The sequence below is a fragment of the Dicentrarchus labrax genome, unplaced genomic scaffold, assembly GCF_905237075.1.
Source record: "Dicentrarchus labrax unplaced genomic scaffold, dlabrax2021, whole genome shotgun sequence".
NCBI classification, from domain to species: Eukaryota; Metazoa; Chordata; class Actinopteri; family Moronidae; genus Dicentrarchus; species Dicentrarchus labrax.
In genome coordinates this window covers 15,491,447-15,511,197 of record NW_026136723.1, presented here as the reverse complement: position 1 = coordinate 15,511,197, position 19,751 = coordinate 15,491,447, and the positions used below count along the sequence as shown (strand labels likewise).

The following is a 19,751-nucleotide window of genomic DNA, read 5'->3' as shown; positions in this document are numbered from 1 at the left end:
GCTGCACATTAAAAGAAAACCCTGTTCCTCAACAGGTTGTATTTTCTGCTTAACGCAGATAAGATTAGTTTTTCTTCTCCTTCCTTGACATTTGGTCGAGTGTTTGGGTTTGACTTTTTGTCCTTGGTACCTTTTTTAATGCAGCACCAACACACCATTGACACAAACGGACTGGGAATTTCAAAATCTTTAAAAAAATAAATAAATAAATAAATAAATAAATAAATAATAATAATAATAATAATAATAATAATAATATGGATTAATGTTTTTATTCCTTTGACAATAAAACCATTCATGAACAGATCTATGTTCATGAATGGATGTCTGGTTTTATTCTCTGCACAAAACATCATAAAAGCTACATATTTTTCTTTTTCCCCTTTAACATCCAATCGAATATATTGGTGTCCAATTACAGGGAAAATGTCCTCCATACATGACAGTATACACTGTCACCTCAACCCCTCCATCCATAATCAGCCATTAGATCTTCATCTTGTCTGAGCATATCTCCCTTTTCATTTTACACCACCACATTTTTTTTAAGTTTAAATGTCACACATATTTGTTATTTTCTTGTTTTCACTCTTGTGTTACAAATCATCCGACTACATACTAATTATTATAAGTTGTTTACGCACTTATTGTCTTCCTTCAAATACCATAAAACAATTACGCTACAATAATAATCATTAATATTTAGGGAAGCCAAGTAACCTACAGTTTTAGTGATGAGAAGTTAAGGGACTAGGATAATGAGGTCTCTGGCCCAGAATAAGCTGGAGAACCAGTGTGTTGGCAACAGACCCTTTAACATTAGTGTGTGCGTCCAGGAATGAGACCAATAACAATGAAACTTTCCACATCTGTAGCGCAATTAATAATTACTGAGCACAATTAAAGCACAGCGAGCACAGAGGACCGCACACACATCCAAATGAGCTAAATCTCATTTCTTCTTTTTTTTCCCCCCATCCAAAATCGGACTGTCGCAGCCGCACAGTGAGGCTGAGCAGCGGTCTCACGCTTTCACCCACCTGGCAGCCCAAGATGTTGTCCTCCATGGTCAAAAGTTCCTGCCCGCAACAAAAAAACTTAATTAAACTTCTCTCCACTCAGGAAAGTCACGTCGTAGTCTGAAGATTTATCCAAAAAAACTTTTTTAAAAAGTGCATTATCTGGTTGCAGGGCTGCACTGTGAACACACGGAGGATGTTAGAGGTTTGAGTTGCGCGGTGGTGAAACCGCTTATCTTATATGAGAGGACAAGGGTGCCGCCTCCTCCTACTCTTCCTCTTCTTCCTTCTCCTCCTCCTCTTCTGATTTAATGGTAGGCCGGAAACCAACTTGTAAAGGTTCCTATCGCCACCTACTGTACCGGAGTGTGTAACAGGATAGATAGATAGATCAATAGATAGATAGATAGATAGATAGATAGATAGATAGATAGATAGATAGATAGATCAATAGATAGATAGATAGATAGATCAATAGATAGATAGATAGATAGATAGATAGATAGATAGATAGATAGATAGTTAGTGTTGGTTCTCTGTCAAAAGTTTTCTTGATCAGAATATTGGATCCAACAATGTCAGATTATTAAATCCAAATTAGGTCAAATAGTATTATTCCTAGGGTGAAAAGAATAACAGGCAGGATTCATCAAAGTTGGCAGCAGATAGAGCTTTATTATCTTGACAGACAAACAAAGCCTGAGTCATTCATGGAAAGACTGAGTTTCTCATCTCAAAGCATCTCGTTTTATACTCTTCAGTGTTATATAACATTGTCATAAGTCCTGCCCACTTTTCAACTTTTATTGACCTGAGATGTAAATTTCTCCAACTGGAGATTTCCTATTCCAATGGTGTCTTGTCTGATTCCCGTTCAGCCATCTTACACCTGCTGGGCCTGTGCTCTCTAATCATTAAACTCGCAGGCTTCTTGCAAACATTTTCTTTTTACCCTTCTTTCTCAGTGAACTGTTTTTGTTTTGAATATTTCCAACAATCACACAGCACCTCCGTTGCAGGTTGTTCCTCTCCAGATCCCTTCGGTTTAACCCAATATGCCAGTGACAACTTTAAACTTACACTCTAATGGTAATTTATCCACCAGTCAGACATTAGTAGGAGTTGTTTTGATTGCATCAATACTGAATCTTAGAGATCTGAGCTGTATTCTGTATATATGTTCTGAATATATATATTCCCATACGCCCATAATCAATACATGATCGTATGAAGGCCCTAAAAATATCCAGTAGTGCTTGTGTTTGAAGAAACTATTCAAGTCCAGGTTTACTGTGATGGTGTGAGTTCACTGAAGCCTGCCGGCATACTGGTGGACTGACAGGCAGAGAGCAGAGTCTGTGAGCTGACCCAGAGCAAATGAAACAAAGCACTTTTATACACTAGACCAAGAGACCGTATATCAATGGTGGAGAATGATCAGGTACTCAACAAATATTACATGATTGTTGCGTTGTATCTGGAGCTGCTGTAGTGAGTGAATCTCCCCAACAAAAGGCAGGAAAAGGGGGTATTCTTCCTACCAGCAGGTCAAAGGTGTGCTGGCATGAACAATGCCCCCTTTTCCTTTAACTTTTTGCAACCTACAATACCAGAGCCCCAAAGAGCCAGTTTGTTGTAACCCATAATTGTGCAGCAGATTAGTAAAAAAAATCGTTCACTTTGGTATACAGGCATTAAATTTGGCACGGATACTCTCTAAGGGCCACTATTTTGGAAACAGGCGTTGGCCACTCAAAAATTCAATATGGCGGCCATTTTTCAAGATCGCCATTGCTATTCAATGCTTATTATATCAATTATTCAAACAGTGATCCAAGTGTGGGAAAGAAACAGGATTTGGGGGTAATAAAATAGATTAGAATAGATAGAATTTTATGATAGGAAGAGCAAGTCACAGATCAAAGGACCATTTGGTGAGAGAGACCTGGATTTACAGGAGTAACATTTGCAAGACAAACAGGGGTGTTTCATTGTTTGTGATGTAATGAGATGTACTGAAATGTATATAAGAGAGAGCATTTTGGAAGTCTAGAGAGAACATTCACTATGTGACCTTCTCTCCATGCTGCATGAATTAAAGTGACTTGATTAACACACCGGCTTGAAAGTTCTTCAGAGACTTAGCACCTCTCAACTTTGAGAAGAATTTCCACTACACAAGCATAAAATTTGATACTAATACTCACCATACAATCTAAAATATTTGCATCTTCCACGGCACTCTGATTTGCAGCCACACTTGGCTAGTTGTTCACAACTTTGTGCAACTGGCGCAATTGCTGTCCAGAAGACCCCCCATTGTTCACCAAGCTTTTTCCATCCCCAGTCAGCAGGACTCTCTGCTTCTGGCTGACACTGGGTTGCTTGACCCCATATGCAGCCTACCTGATATGCGGCACGTTTAGTGTGTTGAAGCAGAGCTGCTCTTGTTGGATGAATGGCTTCATATGGCCTCTGCTTTCGGGCAAACATGTCAAGTCTAGCCTCATCTACACTAACAGCTGTGTTTGATGGATCATACAGCAGGACCAAAAACTTCTCAAGGATTTCCAGGTCACTATCAGTCAGAACAGGAGGGTATTGACTTAGTTTGCTGAAGATGAGAGAGGCCTCAGGGTAAATGTCCCAGGTTTGCCAGGCAGTCTTTTTGCCTTTGTTGCGAAAGGCTGATACAGTATCACAGCCTGTAAAGGCGTGAAAGAATAGAATGCCTTTGGTCTTAACTGGCCCAATAACATGGTACAGGTCATGAACACCAATCCACCGTAGGCTCACACCATGCCCAAATGCAACCCACAGCTGCTGGAGACCAAGATCCTGGAGGGATGGGAAGATGCTCAATGCTATAACAAGAATATCAGTGTCATTGGCTTTGATCATTATGGATTTGCTGCCCTCCTCTGTGGCATGTTTGGCATGTACAAAGATGCGGCTATCACCTTCCTCATGTAAACATTTGTCTAGACGATCGCGACAGGTTTCAGATGTACTCAAGACATCGGGTCCCTTGGTTACAACAGCTATGTTTGGCACAGTCATTTGAGCAATCTTGTCAGCCAGAAAGTGAAAGAGGTCTGTTTTGTTATCATTATGTCTCAGGAAATTGCGCCAATTTGATGGAACTTTAGGACACTAAACTTAGCTATACTATTACTACTAGTCAAGAACTACAGTGTAAGTAAAACAGCTGACACTGAACCCCATGCTGAGTTCCACAGCAGTGAAGTCACCAGTGTGCCCTGGTTGTGTAATGACGTTCACTCTATTAAACAAAACCTTCCTTAACACATTAAACTGAGCTCTGACAGAAATGGTGGCCATCTTGAAAATGGTTACCATCTTGAATTTTGAGGGACAAGCACCGTTTTCCAAAAAAACATTCTTGAGAGAGTATTTTATGTATGTCATAAAACTTTGTGTTGTCGCTGTTTTCATGTGAGAGACCCCCTAGTGGCAGAAATTACATATCGTACGTTGAATAGTAAGTGGGTTGCTTACTGGGGTGCAACTAACTTAAATTTCAGCTATCACACTGTAGTGTGAAACCACACACTCCCACTGAAGGTACCCAAATTAGTGACACAGACTCACAGATGACCAAAGAGAATTTTTCTTACTCTGATTTTCACCCCTTTTCCCTACATCCCCTTATTGTGATTAAGCTTTTGCTCGCACGTCTCACTTCCTACACCTGGTTTACCTCTCTGCCTTACCTTTTACTCACACTCCATACATCAAAGCTTATCGCCTACAGATCATTAAGGGTTGCCTGTCCTTTGTAAGAACTCATTATCCTTAACTTGGGTGAGATGACATCAAAGAGGTGTGAGTATGCATATAGATGTCTATACCTAGCATAGATCACTACTCAAGCTACACAAAGGGTGTGAAATGCTTCTTGTCTGCAGAGCCTGAACCCAGAATGCATTTTCCCCACTACAATGTGAATACAGTGAATTTCCACCTCTAATCTGGATAAATCTGTAAATGTATTTTCACAACCCTTGTTAATGTCCCTGTAAAACACACTGACCTCTACCTCCTGACTTTCTGCCACAGATGTCAAAGCCCTCACCTTCAAGCTTGAACTGATTTACAATGTCTGCCTCATCTGGATGCTCCAAACCAAAGTCTGCATCATGAATCATGACCCAAACAACAGGAAGACAAAAAGGGAGACTTTTATCTGTCAAAATCCTCCTCTCTGTGCTTGAAATGGGAACCGCATTTACACATCAAAGTCAGTCTACAGGTCTTGAAGGGAGTACCACTCCATCTGTGAAAAAAGCTGTATGAAGTATTTTGTGGCTCCAGGGGCAGCTTATTGAAGTCTGCCTCCAATTATGTCACTTGAGTCAGCATCGGTTGGGGCTGAAGAACACAAGTTTTGAAAATAAAAAATAAAATCTATGTAGCTTGCTCCTGATCTCTGCTTGAGGCTACAGTCCCATACCAGCACAGCGCATCTACATCTTTTTCTAACCGAACTGTCAGCAGTCGATGCATTTGGGTCCAAACGTAACAGAATACACTCACATTGTTTCTAACACGTATAGGAAAGGCTTAAAATAATAGCAAACTGAGAAAAACTGCTCCAACAAGTGAGCAGAAGATCTCTGAGACGTCATAGTGCAGGACTGTATTTCCTGTTGACTCATATGTGACAGTTGGCAGCTATAGCAGATGAATGGAAACATTATACATACAGCCATCATTTGTTTAATGAAAACCCCCTTTTTACACCAAACACTTATATTATACTCATGTTATAGTTAGACAGTTTGGTTTCTAATTTGTATTTTATCTTCTACGCTAATACCTGTATGTTTTTTTAATTTTGTTTTGTCCTCATTTGCTTGTGTTATATTTTACATGTCAGCTCTGCTATTTTCTGCAACAACTCTGCTTTACAGAAGATATTTGGCTTCTAGAGTAATGATTGTTTACATCGTCTGTATGGACCAGGGTACATACTAAAAAAAAGAAAAGTCATGAGTCTGACATTGTCACCGGGGTACTAAATCAGAGGAGTATTAAGGTAAATGCAATAAAAGTGAAGCAAGTAAAAAGTGTCTAAAGCAAATAGAGACACAATATAGACATATATCTAGGTCAGGTCATTTAATCAAATTCAACATTGCGCTAACATTATCAACAACAAGCCTCAGTATTCTCCTGATTATAAAAGTAAAACAAAAACAACATTCACACACTCTTTTCTCTCTCTTAAACACACACACACACACACACACACACACACACACACACACACACACACACACACAATCTGGTGTTAACATTTGTATGAAGGCAGAAACAAACAACGGAAAAACTAGTTGACCAAAAGTGACTGAAAGATTGGAAAGCCTTCAACAACATTTTTTGACTTTCAGTGTCATTTTGGATGATTTGAACAGCAGAAAACACAGAAGGCATCCTGACATTGAAACATAAAACAGTGGAAGGTGGAAGGTGTGAACTATGTAGATAGAACTTAAAGCTCTCATTCAAAAGGATCACTTTAATTTGATTAGCAAGTGAGCACTAACTCTCAGACATAAACGTAACTTTCCTCCATCTCAGTATATTACAGTGATTGAGGCCTGACTTGGTGCTCCTGGAAGACTGTTAGACATTTCGGAGACAAGCTGATAACCAGTGAAAAGAAAGTTTCACACACAACCAGAAAATGTTAACAACAATAAAAGTCAGGAATGTGTGTTGAATGTAGAGATTGTGGAGTGAGGCCTTGGTTTGTTCTCTCTCACAGGAGTGCTTTTGTACCCTTCAAAATAAAATAAAAAGTCACGAAAAAACAAGACAAGAACTTTATGGGAGAGGAGGTAAAAGAAGAAGTCATTCATTGTCATTAAAGTCCTCAAATTATTATTCTTTCCAATATTTAGCTCTCAAAATAATCTTCTCACTGCTAAATCCTGCATCTTTCTTATCAGACTCATTTGGCTCTTTAAGGACAAGATGTCCCATGACCATCATAAAAATAAAAAATCTCTAAGCACATTTCTCACTCCACACTGGCTCACTTTACACATACAACTCCATCTTTTTCTATTCTACCACCCACATATGTATTATTACCCCCCACTGTCTGACCCTACACCCTGATCTGTGTTTAACACTCAGTCCCGTCATAGCTCGTCATGGGCGGCGGATTCATCTGCTTTAAGTTTGAACTCTGCCTCTGTGATCTTCCCGTCTCCATTGCGGTCCTGGTTGGAGAACATGTTGTCAATGATGCGATAAGGATCGAAGCCAGGAGCCAAGCGGCCTTTACCCTCGTTCACCTGTCGCATGATGTAGTCGGTGAACTACGGACACAAAGGAGGGATGGAAGAGGGAGTAAATTACAGACCGTAGCAAAGAGGGAACATGTTTCAGATGTACAGCACCGGCAGGTTATCACATACCTCAGAGGGCTCCACCTGCTCGTCTTTGTCTTTGTCCATCTCAGCGAAGAGGTCAGGTGACACATCGTCGTTCCAGATGAACATGTAACCTTCAGGAAGTCCTTCCTCCATGTCTACCAGCTCGACGTCAAACACCAGCACAGCGCTCCCTGGAACTTCGTCAGCTACGCAACAACACACCAACAGCATTAGAAGTGAAACTTTCATATTTTCAAATTTCCCAAAATCCACACAGGCTAACTGTTTCTTTATGCTCAGCTAAACTAACCAGCTGCTGGTTGTAGCTTCACATTTAATGGACAGATATGAGAGTGGTGTATGTTTGTTAGCACCACTGTATGAATGCAATATGTTCTGTTTCTTCTACAGTGTAGGTTTTATTGGCTTGGAGCAGTTAAAAACTCACCCCCCTGAACCTTTAAAATATATATATGTATCTTTCCGTTAATACTGCACTAAATTTTGTGTGTGAGGTTGTTTGTGTGTGTGTGTGTGTGTGTGTGTGTGTGTGTGTGACTTACTGACTCCTCTCTCCCCATAGCCGAGGTGAGGAGGGATAACAAGGTGTCTTTTCTCTCCCACACACATTTCCATCAGTCCGTCTTCCATCCCTGGGACTACCTGGTTGGCTCCCAAGACAATGTTGTATGTCTTTCCATAATTATACCTGAAACAGATTAAGTTAGAGTCAAACAGAGACACAACAATATTCATTAGTTCTAGTCATTTACAATCTTAGGCAACCACAGTGCTACAGCTGCATCACTGATTGTGTGTGTACATATATCAGATAATGATAATTTTTTACTCATTCCTAAAGTTTGCTGTTATTTTGTCGGCATGATAATCTGTGACAGATGGTCGAAGGATCTATGACATGTCTGCGTTTCATCAAGTTGTTTCAGTGAGAAGCCAAAGCTTGGTTTGGATCAAGGAAGTCTAATAGTTTTGAAGGGTGAAACTGTTTTCAAGGACAGGTCAAGACTTTAAAGGCATTCCTGAATTAGCTTGGACTTAAGGCTGCTCCTGTCTAATGGCTGGACGAAATGGGACTCTCGGTGGCCAAACAAAGTGGAAATCAGAGACTGTTGTGCCTACATCTTTACAGAGACCTGCTTCGTCAACATCCCGGACTCTGTGTTTACATCGATGATGCTTGATGCTCAAACATAGTCAAAGTGGATGGACACTGTTTCTTTTTATGATAAGATAAAACCTTTTTAGATGGGGTAGTAAATGTATACAGTTCGTTTAGGGGGTAGTGGTTTTATGGTAGGAGGACGTTTGGTAAGAATCTGTTCACAGTCACATGGTCAGATCAAAGCACTATTTGTGTTGAAGACCTAAAACCTTCACACGTGATTTACAGCGGTATTGTTAATAGGATATGTTGGGTCTCGGTCTAAATGAGTTTTCTTTTTGATCAGAAGATTATGACCAACATCACGAATTCTAAGTCCAAATTAAAGCTGCAAGCAGCGATGGACGGGACCTCGCACTCCACGCAACTCGGGGCGTGCTGCGGCCGCGTCACGTACCGTTGTTACACGTGCGGACCACAACATGAAAATCTCACGTAAATCAGCTCAAAATCGCCACGCAGCACTTACTTCCTGTTGCCACTAGGTGGCGCTATCACTATGTGTTCAGGGCGGGATTCTTATCAGACATGTGAAGTTTGGAGCCGATTGGACAATGTACACTCAAGTTATAGCAACTTTGTGTGTTCTGGCGGTACATCAAAGTTTGACGCCACGCCACGGACACGCCCTGTAAAAAAAACTCACCACAATCAAGAAATATCATCAAGAACATGTTTTCCATTTTCTGACTAGATTTCGGCTTGATCTGATCATCCTACTAGGAGTAGAACATGGAAGTATAAAAAAATGACATTTCCTTTCACCACTAGATGGCTCTCTCACTTTTACTGAATATTATCACATAGATGTGTTCAGGGCGGGACTCTTATCAGACAAGTGAAGTTTGGAGCCGACTGGACAATGTGCACTCAAGTTATAGCAAATTCGTGTTTTGTGGCGGTACATCAAAATTTCCCGCCACGCTACAGACACGCCACCTTACCGCAGTCATCACATATAATCAACAATGTGTTTTGCATTTTATAAGTAAATTTCAGCTGGGTCTGATCATCCTGCTAGGAGTAGAACATGAAAGTATAAAACGTGATACTTTCTGTTGCCACTAGTTGGCGCTCTGACTATTACCGAATATTATCACATAGACGTGTTCAGGGTGGGACTCTTATCGAACATGTGAAGTTTCGTTGCAGTCGGATCATGTACGCAGAAGTTATGACGAATCCCTCTTTCATGGCGAGGGTTGGAAATTAGATGCCACGGAACGCCACGCCACAGGCACAATGTTGGACGAAAAAAACTGACTGCATTGACCAATTTTGAAGTAGATCCAATAAAACCTGTAGGAGGAGTTAGTTAAAATAGAAGCCCTGAAATGCCAAAAATGACATCACAGTGTGACAGTCGTTCATAATGGCCAACTTTGACGGCACGCCACGGACACGCCCTTCAACGTACAGTCATAAATAGCACAACTTGTAATCAGCAACATTATTCAAGAGTACTGTCAAGTTTTGAAGCAGATCTGATAAATTCCCTAGGAGTTTGTTTGTTCAAATACAAGACCACAGACTTCAAAATGGCCAACTCTGACGCCACGCCACGAACACACCCTTTAACGTACAGTTACAAATTGAACAGCGTTCATTCAGCACCATTTTTTGACTGCACTGACCAATTTTGAAGTAGATCCAATAAAACCTGTAGGAGGAGTTAGTTAAAATAGAAGCCCTGAAATGCCAAAAATGACATCACAGTGTGACATTCGTTCAAAATGGCCAACTTTGACGGCACGCCAAGGACACGGCCTTCAACGTACAGTAAAAAAATTAACAGCGTTCATTCAGCACCATTTTGTGACTGTACTGACCAATTTTGAAGCAGATCCCAGAAATTCCCTAGGACGAGTTCGTTCAAATGCAAGGCAAAAATTCACCGAAAATGACCACGGACTTAAAAATGGCCAACTTTGACGGCACGCCACAGACACGCCCTTTAACGTACAGTTACAAATTGAACAGTGTTCATTCAGCACCATTTTTTGACTGCACTGACCAATTTTGAAGAAGATCCGATAAATTCCCTAGGAGGAGTTTGTTCAAATACAAGCCCAAAAAGTCAAAATGACCACAAAATGATGAAAATTAAAAATTGAAATTGCAGACTTCCTGTGGGTTGAGGTATGGGTCCAAGAGGCTTCTTTTATCATGATACACATGCGTAGCAATTTTCGTACATGTGGGCCTTACGTGGGCTGATTCTGGGGGGCGTGGCTTAGACGTTTGGCGGCGCCCGTGCACGGGGACAATGTCATATCGGTATTTTTGCTACGTTTGAATTTTGTGCAAATTTTCATGGCATTTTGAGCATGTTGCGAGGGCCAAATATGCAGTCGAAGTCCCAGAGGTGTAATAATAATTCCTAGAGGAACAATAGGGTCCTTGCACTTATTAGTGCTCGGTCCCTAATTAGGTCTAAAAGCTATTCTCCTTAAGATTGAAAAATAACAATCAGGATTCATCAAAGTTGGCAGTAGAATAGAGCTATATTATCTTGACAGACAAACAAAGCCCAAGCCATCCATGCAAAGACTGAATTCATCCTCACAAAGCTTCTCCTTATATACTCTTGCATACTGTCACAAGTCCTGCCCATCTTCTACCTTTTCCATCTACGACATAATGGTGTAAATTCCACTCTGGAAAGACCCTAAAACTCCACCAGTCTGTGGGTCCCAATTATCCTGCCTCTGTTGTGCCCATGCTCCATTCTACTGCTGTCTTGCTCGCCTAATTATCCTGCACCGTCAGGCCTATGTTCTTATCATAGACCCACAGGCTTCATGGCTATGCCATTTTCTTTTTTACTCTCCTTTCATCAGGCTTACACCATTAGAATCTAGTTTACTGTACTTGTATTTTTTAAAAAACATTTATTACCTTTTTCTTACACCATTATGTCACAGATATATTTTACTGTATTTTTTAAAAACTTAATAAACGTTATAATATGATAAGAAAACTTGTGTTACAAACACACACATAATGATTATGTGTAATGATTCATTCATTCATTCATTCATGAATCATTATGTATTATTATTATTATATTATAATCATCATTACTTAAAACATAGTGCTCTCTACTTGATTTCCAGTTATCTGTGTGAACAAACCATAGTGCTTACAACATAATATCCAAATCTTTGTGTGATTACTTGATAACTAACATATAATATGCACTAACCTACACTAAATTTGATACTACAGATACCAGGTGTGTTTTTCTTGGATGTACTACTATAAGGGAGATCATTATGGAAGTCTGGAGAGAACATCAATGCTGTGGTTTTCTCTCCATACTGAATGAATAAAGGGACAGAGTTCATCACAGTGGGTTTGTAATTCTTCAGAGAACTAGCAACTCTCAATATTGTGGAAGAGTTTCTCCAAGAAAAAACATATTATCATCACTTTCTTGTTAAGTTTTGGGAGAAAATGTGAAAGTTCAGAAGGATTATAATAATAAGTAAATCTGTTCACATTATGTGTTAAATCGTGTTTTCTGTGTTTAACTTTCATGACTTAAAGCACTTCTATGATTTTTTTTCTGGAAGGAGCCCGGAGATAATGGAGTCAGCCGGTGGAACATTCCTCAAGAGGACCCTGTTCGGGGGATGTGCTGATGAATCTTATTGTTCTACATCTAAAATTCCTCGAGTCACATGTTCAGAACAGGCTTGTCCCAAAAGTGGACACCAGTAGATTCAGCCCTCATTTTGACATGTGCAGATATGAAACCATGATACCAACAGGGATGCAAACATGTTCAGGCATGACGCCATTATTTACAAGCCTAATAAGTTAATATTTTTAGAAAAAGTAGGTGGAGGCTCAGCCAAACAGGACAACAACTCCATTGTTTGGACACAATCAACAGTTTCACAACAGATTCTGCCAGATTCAAGTACTTTTTGAGACTCAAAAAGTCACCTCAGAATTGTTTTGGGTGACATGTTGGCAAGAGATTCAAACCTTTTCCCGGCCCAGGTTTCGATTTTTTACATTTCTTTTATCCACCAGTTACTTCTGTTCAAAAGATGCACTACAGAATTATTTCTGGGTGTGTGTCTCTTTATATGTATATAAATTAATGTACATATTGTTTTATTTGTTTTAATATGTTGTTCTATAAATGTAATTATCTTTTTCTATGTGTGTGGCATGAAGTGACTGCAAACATTATATAACGTTTATATATAATGTTATACAATCTTGTGTATAATATTGTATAATGATAAATACATTTCCTTGATTCCTCAATTCTTTCATTTCTTGTGTGTTTTATTCTATTTGTATGCTGTGTCGAATGTTGTGCTGCCTGTAAGTTCCTGCAATTTCTAAAAGTAAAGTTAACTCAACTCAACTTTTGATGCAAAGCACTCAGGGCTGTATAATGTGCACTGATAAGGGGAAGAAAGAAATCAGTAGACTAAGACAGAGTGCACCTGCAGAGGAAGTGAAATGTTGTGCAATGCAGCGTGAAAGACCAACAATAAAAGGCATATAAAGTTTAGAGCTCCATGTGCCTCATCTCCTGCGTAATGCCTGTCCATGTTTCCTCATTTACCTGGCTAACACCGCCAACTTTTGGGATTGCAGTACAGAGTGTATGAAGTGGAAACTGAACATAGAACTTTGCACTTTTAAACCCTATTATCTTATCCTGTTCAGGACTACAAAAGAGAGATGACTCACTCACTCATTATGACTCATATAGAGGCTAATGGTACAGGTGGACCCTGTGTGTTTATTTAATTAAAAAATGTTCTTCTCTACTGATAACAATGTCAGTGACTTTTCCTTTAGCCCCACCAGCAGGTTTGTGGCACAGATTGGAAAATCTTGTCGGCTACTGAATTGATTGCCTTGTAATTTGACGTTCATGGTTTCCAGAGGATGAACTGCAATAACATTATATTCACAGCCACGCTATTTATACCCGTCCCTCTCGCACTCAGATGATGCAATCATTCTATAAAACTTTTCTAAGATGTTTGGTTTTCCCAGGAGGCCTCGAAGTGTCTCACAGAAGTTTACTCACGTGGAGTCAATGGATGTGCCGTCCATCAGAGAGGCGTTGTAGTGATATTTGACAAAGTCTCCCTTCTTGGTTTGCCTCTCACACTCCTCTGGCTTGTAAGAGACGGTGATCTCCGTGCTGTCTGACGGGTTGTGGAAGTCGATGATGTGAATGTCAAATACCAGCACAGCTGAACCAGGGATCTTAGAACCTGAGAGAGACACGGTAAGGGAATGAAAAGACAGAATCAATTATTAAAAGCTGAGTATAAATGGTGAGAGAACATTTTTGTGATAGAGATAAGGATATCCAAGCATTACACACACACCTGTGCCCTCCTCTCCATAGCCAAGATGTGGGGGGATGGTGATAGTGCGTTTCTCTCCAACACACACTCCAATCAGACCCTCGTCCATGCCAGCAATCACATAGCCTTTACCCACATAGGTGTCATAGGTGCGATTACGAGAATAGCTGTGGGACAGAAAATATTAATACAAGTATAAATACATGGCCCCATAGAGAAAAAAACTCAAAGTTAATCTGGGAACTAACTAAATACAGTTTTTTTTTCACAGTATATAGTGCATTGAAATTTAATCACATATACAGGCAACGCACAGAAGAGCACAACTGAATGAAAGCTGGCCGCCTAAAACAGATGACTACAGGATACAAGATGAGTCTGTTGCAAGTGGCAGGTTCAGAGAATAACTGTGTTGCAAAGAGCGGTTTGTTCTGGGAGGGTGCATTTGTGGTTTTTGAATACATAAACACAGTGTGGTGGCATTTTATAATACCAAGTACCTGGCAAAAGTATAATTATGACGAAATGGAAACTGTGTGTGGCTTAACACTAACACATTAACGGAGTGGTTTTAGCTAGAAAAAGGCTACAAGACCGTTTGTAACAGGGCTGATATTTGCTGTCAACCTTGCATGTATCTTCTAAAGCTAAACCAGAAACCATTACAGCACCTTTATATTTTATGTTGTTTCAACCTGTACTGGAGAGAATGAGTAAATTACAGTCCAGACTGGTTCTTTCTATAGTTGGCATATACAATTCAATGATATGTATATGATCAAATTCATTTTTATACTTTTAAAGAACATAATTTCTAGATATTTTTTAGACTTTAGAGAATTTAGACACAAGCAGCCTTTCCAAAAGAGCTGACATAAAATCTGTTTTGAGTTGACAAGAAGAAAGAGGTTACTAGAAAACTATTCAAAGGATGCAGCATTATACAGTGCAAACAGGACATTTCCAATAGTGTTTTTTAAGTTTCGATTCTTCTCTCACTATAACTTCAGTACACAGAGAAACGCTGCCACCGTGAGGCTACTGAGGAACAACAGACATTAAACATTAATTTCTATTTATAAACACAAAGATTTACTCTGTGTGAATAAAAAGAGGAATATTAAACACTGACACACCTGGAATCAAAAAATGTTCCATCGAGGAGGCTGCCATTGTAGTGGTAGCGCACAAAGTCTCCAGAGACGCTCTTCCTCGTGCAGGACTCGGGCACCATCTGATTGGTCACTGCGATCCCGTCTCTGGGGTTGTGGAGGTCCAGAAGTATGACATCAAACACCAGGGACGCCTGTCCTGGGATGTCGCTACCTGAAGAGGGAAGAAGAAAGGTTTGAGGACAAGAAGGGAGACAAGTATAAGCACAGAGATAGAGAACATGAATATTCTTCATCATTCTTCTTCTAACCATTACGAGGATCAATTCCTAACATTAAGCAAGTAAGTATAGTAATTGGACCTGGAGTTACAATTATTTTGTGACACTATTATTCTAAAGATCATGAATGAGATTTCAGTACAAGTAATAAAAATTTGATGTGAACACGACATGAAGCAAAGCAAAGAAACATTTGTTTATATTGTTTATTTATCTATTATTATTGTTATTCAAATATCTGGCATAAAAGGGGAAGGCTTAATTTAAATGTTGGTTAAATGTTGTGAATAGTTTCCCTCATACTGGATATATTTTGTGTTCTTATTGTTGAACGTTATTCAAAAATATTCATAAAGACATTTCTGGGGAAAAAAAGGAACTTTATCACATTACTTTAGATTAATTAAAAAAAATGAAACAGCAAATTGTCCTCTGTACACCTTTGGCTGGGAAATGAAGACAAACTCTATCATGAAAATGATCTTTGTAGGTAAAAATATGTAAGAAGTTATTATATTTTCCATCTCTGACTAAGATGGTGAAACAAGTTACAATCACATACTGTCAATGGTTACAATGCATATGTGTGTGATGTACTGCCACCTTGTGTTCCAAGTGTGCAACTACAGCACATGTTGCTTTGCACTGTAATGATCAATCTATTCTTACTCTGAAAGGAGGGGAATCTCATCAGACTCAATGAAACACATACTAATAAAGAAAGTATTAATACGCACCGTCTCCGTTCTCTCCGTATCCAAGTGACGGTGGCATAGTGATGATGCGTCTCTCTCCAACACACATTCCCAGAAGGCCCTGATCCATACCAGCGATCAGCCACCCAATCCCGACGTAAGTGTCATAGGTACGCATGCGGGTGTGGCTACAGGGAAGGATGAAGGCGAGAGGTTACATATTTAATTAATATGTTTTGTGTGACCGCCTGTGTGTGACTGAGATAATATAAAAAACAAACCTGGAATCAAACAGTGTCCCGTCCAGCAAGGTGCCATTATAGTGATAGCGAATGTAGTCAGACACCTCCACCTTTCTGGAGCAGATCGAGGGTGTGTGGTAGGTTTTGATCTGGACGCCATCCTCCGGGTTCCACACATCGAGCAGCAGGACGTCAAAGTGGAGGATAGAGTCAGCAGGGATGATGTCACCTGGAGAGAGAGAGAGAGAGAGAGCAAGTCTTTCAAACAGACTCTTGCTATCTTAGTCTTGTTTATTTATAGTGTGAGTAGTTGTTGGCTGATTCTTTATTATGGTTACATTTGGGTCAGTTAAGGGCCTCATACTGTTTAAAAGTTTATACAGCATATTATGGATTACTTTCCAGTAGGACTAATATGATGAGTTGATTAATCAATGAGTCAACTGACAGAAAATTATTCAGAAACTATGTTGATAATTGACCAATTGTCCAATTTTGAAGCACAAATTCTTAATGTTTCCCAGTTGAAGTTTTTCAAATATGAACATTTGATGTTTCTTTTTGTCATATATGTTAGTAAATGAGTGAGTTTTGGACTTTTTATCAAATAAAATAAGCAATTTGATTATACATTTTTTCAATTATTTTTGACATGTTATAGACAAAACTGAATACAAAACAAAATGGAAGATTGGATGAACCAAGTAAATAATCTGCAGATGAATTGATTATTTAAACAATTGTTAATTGCAGCCCTGGTAATAAATGTATAATTGCACAAAGTAAACCCCATATTATGTCAATAAACCCCCCCAGATTTCCAGAAATAGCACATGACTGTGGTGTCCTCAGTGTTAGCCTTGTCTGATCCGTCCATCAAGTTAAAGCCAACTTTTATTTTGATAAGTGCAACATCTCAGCCAGCTGTGTTTGCAAACATGAGCATGAGTCACTTATTACTCACTCACTATTTCTGGTTGTAAAATGTAAAAATAACGGTTATCTCTCACTGCTGCTCTTTGTATGTGTATGAAGCTGCCTTTTGAGCCTTTGAGTAGCTCAACAAGTGTCCAGAAGACATAACAAGGAGACAAAGGTGAAGCAAAAGAGGTGGGAGGAGGAGGTGGAGGAGGGGTGCAAGGACTGTGTGGGAGGCAGCCATAAAACCTTTACTCCTGATGAGCTGGTAGGTTTCTTTCCGGTTTAAATCTCTTCCTACCTCCTCCAAAATCTCACCTCTCTGTTTTCTTCTTTTTTTCTGATGTTCCCTCTAAGACAGACTGGTGGTAGAGGACACAGCCCCAGCTTTTACCTGCCCATACACGCCACCTCTTTCTCCCATTATCAAACTATTTCATGCACACACACACACACACACACACACACACACACACACACACACATACAAGTACATATACTGATGCACTGGTCTATACATGTAAACAAAGCCCTGGCATTTTTCTTCTACAATCATGTCCAATTTTATTAACATTTTCTGACACAAACACTCCCTGGTGGCCAATATTTATATACAGATAACATTTATCTGCAGCTGCTGATGCTCCAGCATTTGCTAACAGCTGAAAAATCTTGATCCAGAGCAGCTTCCTCTGACCAGCTTCCTGGTTTGTGATGACATCATTCAACATGGACGCTTGGGAGCAGCCCACTTCCTTTTTGCTTCACTTGACTCTAGTACAACATAATACGGTGCCTTCTGTGAAAGACTACAATTTTTGTCCCTTATGCTCCATGTCCAACTAAATTCTCTCATTGTTATGGCGAGCACTCATCTGTGTATTTATAATGACACCCCAGAGGAATAAACACTGGCCGGACCTCAAACTTAACGGAGAACATGTTAAACTATGCACTGATGGGTTCGGAGTAATCAGCCAGTGGCGTGATGCAACACAGGGATGCGCTAATGTGACAGGAAGTTTAAAACACACTCAAACATACGCACCATATCCCCGTTTTCCGTAGGCGAGGTGAGGTGGGATCTTGACCAGACTTCTCTCGTTGACACACATCCCCACCAGAGCCTTGTCCATGCCTTCGATCAGCTGCTTCTTGCCAACAAACACGTTGTAGGTGCTGCCACGGTCGTAACTGAAATGCACAGAGCACAATTAAACTCATCTGGCTTTGAAAAGTCAGAAAAAAACTCACTTTGGCAAAACTTTCATATGATGTCACAGTGGCCAAATGTTCCGATTCATCAAAATGGACTCAAGAGGGAGTGAATGCTCCAAGATCTTATTATAGTGTTTAATGCAAATTCTGTTTTTACTTATAAACTATCAGTTTAAGTTCAGACTTAAGTTATTCAGGATGCGAGATTTAAGTTCCATCATCTTTACACATAGCCAGATTAAAATGTGAAAAATATGGGCCCCTCTACAAAATAGGGCAACAAAATGAACTAATACTGCAAGGGCCAGCCTTACTGATGTTGCACTTTATTAGTTTACATTCTTTAACAAATGTGCAGTTTATTAAATTACCAAAGAACAAGTGGCACACAGTGAACATTGGGCCTTTGGGACCCTTGGGGGTATGGGGACCCTTGGTGGGTGATCACTGATACACTGTTACTACTGTCGACTATGTCAGTGGTTCCCAAAGTGGAGTCTAGGGACCTTCAGATGTCGTGGAGCAGCATTGAACATATGGAATTGGTTCACAATGGAGTGTGATTAAGTAAGATCATATTAATCTATAATAAATCTCCTCTAATGGAAAAAAAACTCGAATTTGGATCCTCTGTGTAATCCCTCTGGTGGTCATTGATATAAAGGCTTTTGGAGCCTTTGGATTATGCATTTATGGGTCCAGAGCTCAGTCAGTCTCCCTGCCTGCGTGGCTAACAGGGGCGAACCACTAAACGCGCACTTTTACGCATCGCGCACGCTGTTCGCACCGTGCACCCGGTTTTGCTCTGCACGCAGTGACTAACGTGGGAATGAATTTACTCTTTGCGTGATACTCACCTGGAGTCGAACTTCTTGCCGTCCGGAAACGTGCCAATGTAGTGATACCTGACATAATCCCCGACTTTGACTGCGCGCACACACTGCTCTGGCACGAAAGTTTTCTCAATGAAGATGTCGTCTAACGGTACCGGGGGAGCGTTGCAGGCGGCAAACGCCACCAGAACCGACAAATACAACATAATCTGCACACACTGGATCATTTTCACTGCCAAAAAATCTATCAGACGATGGAGATAACAGTGTGTACGGCCTGTTTGTGTACGCGCTGCCTCCCTGGTCGCTGGTACTTCGGTTTCCTCTACTCCGACTTGGATAGAAGTCCTGCCCCTGGTCCCAGCACAGGAACGATCACGTGTCAAGGCAGACAAATAATGCACGACATCCGGTTAAACTTTGAAGCTAAAACCTCACCTGGTGGTCCAAATGCGATGTTTTCTTGAAAAAACTGAAATAAATACGAGTGAAAAG

General features: G+C 40.1%; 2 protein-coding genes across 4 annotated transcripts in view; both read right to left on the bottom strand.

Annotated features, from left to right (window-relative positions):
* Positions 1–1,257, bottom strand: part of LOC127358158 (uncharacterized) — a 31,851-nt gene extending 30,594 nt beyond the window's left edge. For 2 of the 3 annotated variants that reach the window (XM_051391027.1, XM_051391029.1), the window contains exon 1: positions 1,041–1,257. In XM_051391027.1, coding sequence (XP_051246987.1) covers positions 1,041–1,067 — 27 coding nt within the window. In that variant the 5' untranslated portion in view covers positions 1,068–1,257. The remainder of the gene's footprint in view (positions 1–1,040) is intronic. The other variant, XM_051391028.1, reaches the window with a different exon arrangement.
* Positions 1,258–6,146: 4,889 nt separating this feature from the next.
* On the bottom strand, positions 6,147–19,615 carry fkbp9 (FKBP prolyl isomerase 9). Its single transcript, XM_051390382.1, has 10 exons — positions 19,281–19,615; positions 18,254–18,399; positions 16,327–16,516; positions 16,088–16,233; positions 15,094–15,283; positions 13,979–14,124; positions 13,672–13,861; positions 7,990–8,135; positions 7,469–7,632; positions 6,147–7,369 (listed from the first exon to the last, which is right to left on the bottom strand). Exons 1-10 carry the CDS (start codon positions 19,481–19,483, stop codon positions 7,190–7,192), a joined length of 1,701 nt encoding a protein of 566 aa, XP_051246342.1. The 5' UTR covers positions 19,484–19,615; the 3' UTR covers positions 6,147–7,189.
* Positions 19,616–19,751: the final 136 nt, after the last annotated feature.

Excerpts from the sequence above, each read along its gene's own strand:
- fkbp9 (XM_051390382.1), bottom strand. The coding sequence starts at position 19,483 with ATGATCCAGTGTGTGCAGATTATGTTGTATTTGTCGGTTCTGGTGGCG. Across the intron at positions 13,862-13,978 it reads CTATGGAGAGGAGGGCACAG|GTTCTAAGATCCCTGGTTCA; the intron begins GTGTGTGTGTAA and ends TGTCTCTCTCAG. Across the intron at positions 8,136-13,671 it reads GGCACATCCATTGACTCCAC|GTATAATTATGGAAAGACAT; the intron begins GTGAGTAAACTT and ends AATCTGTTTCAG.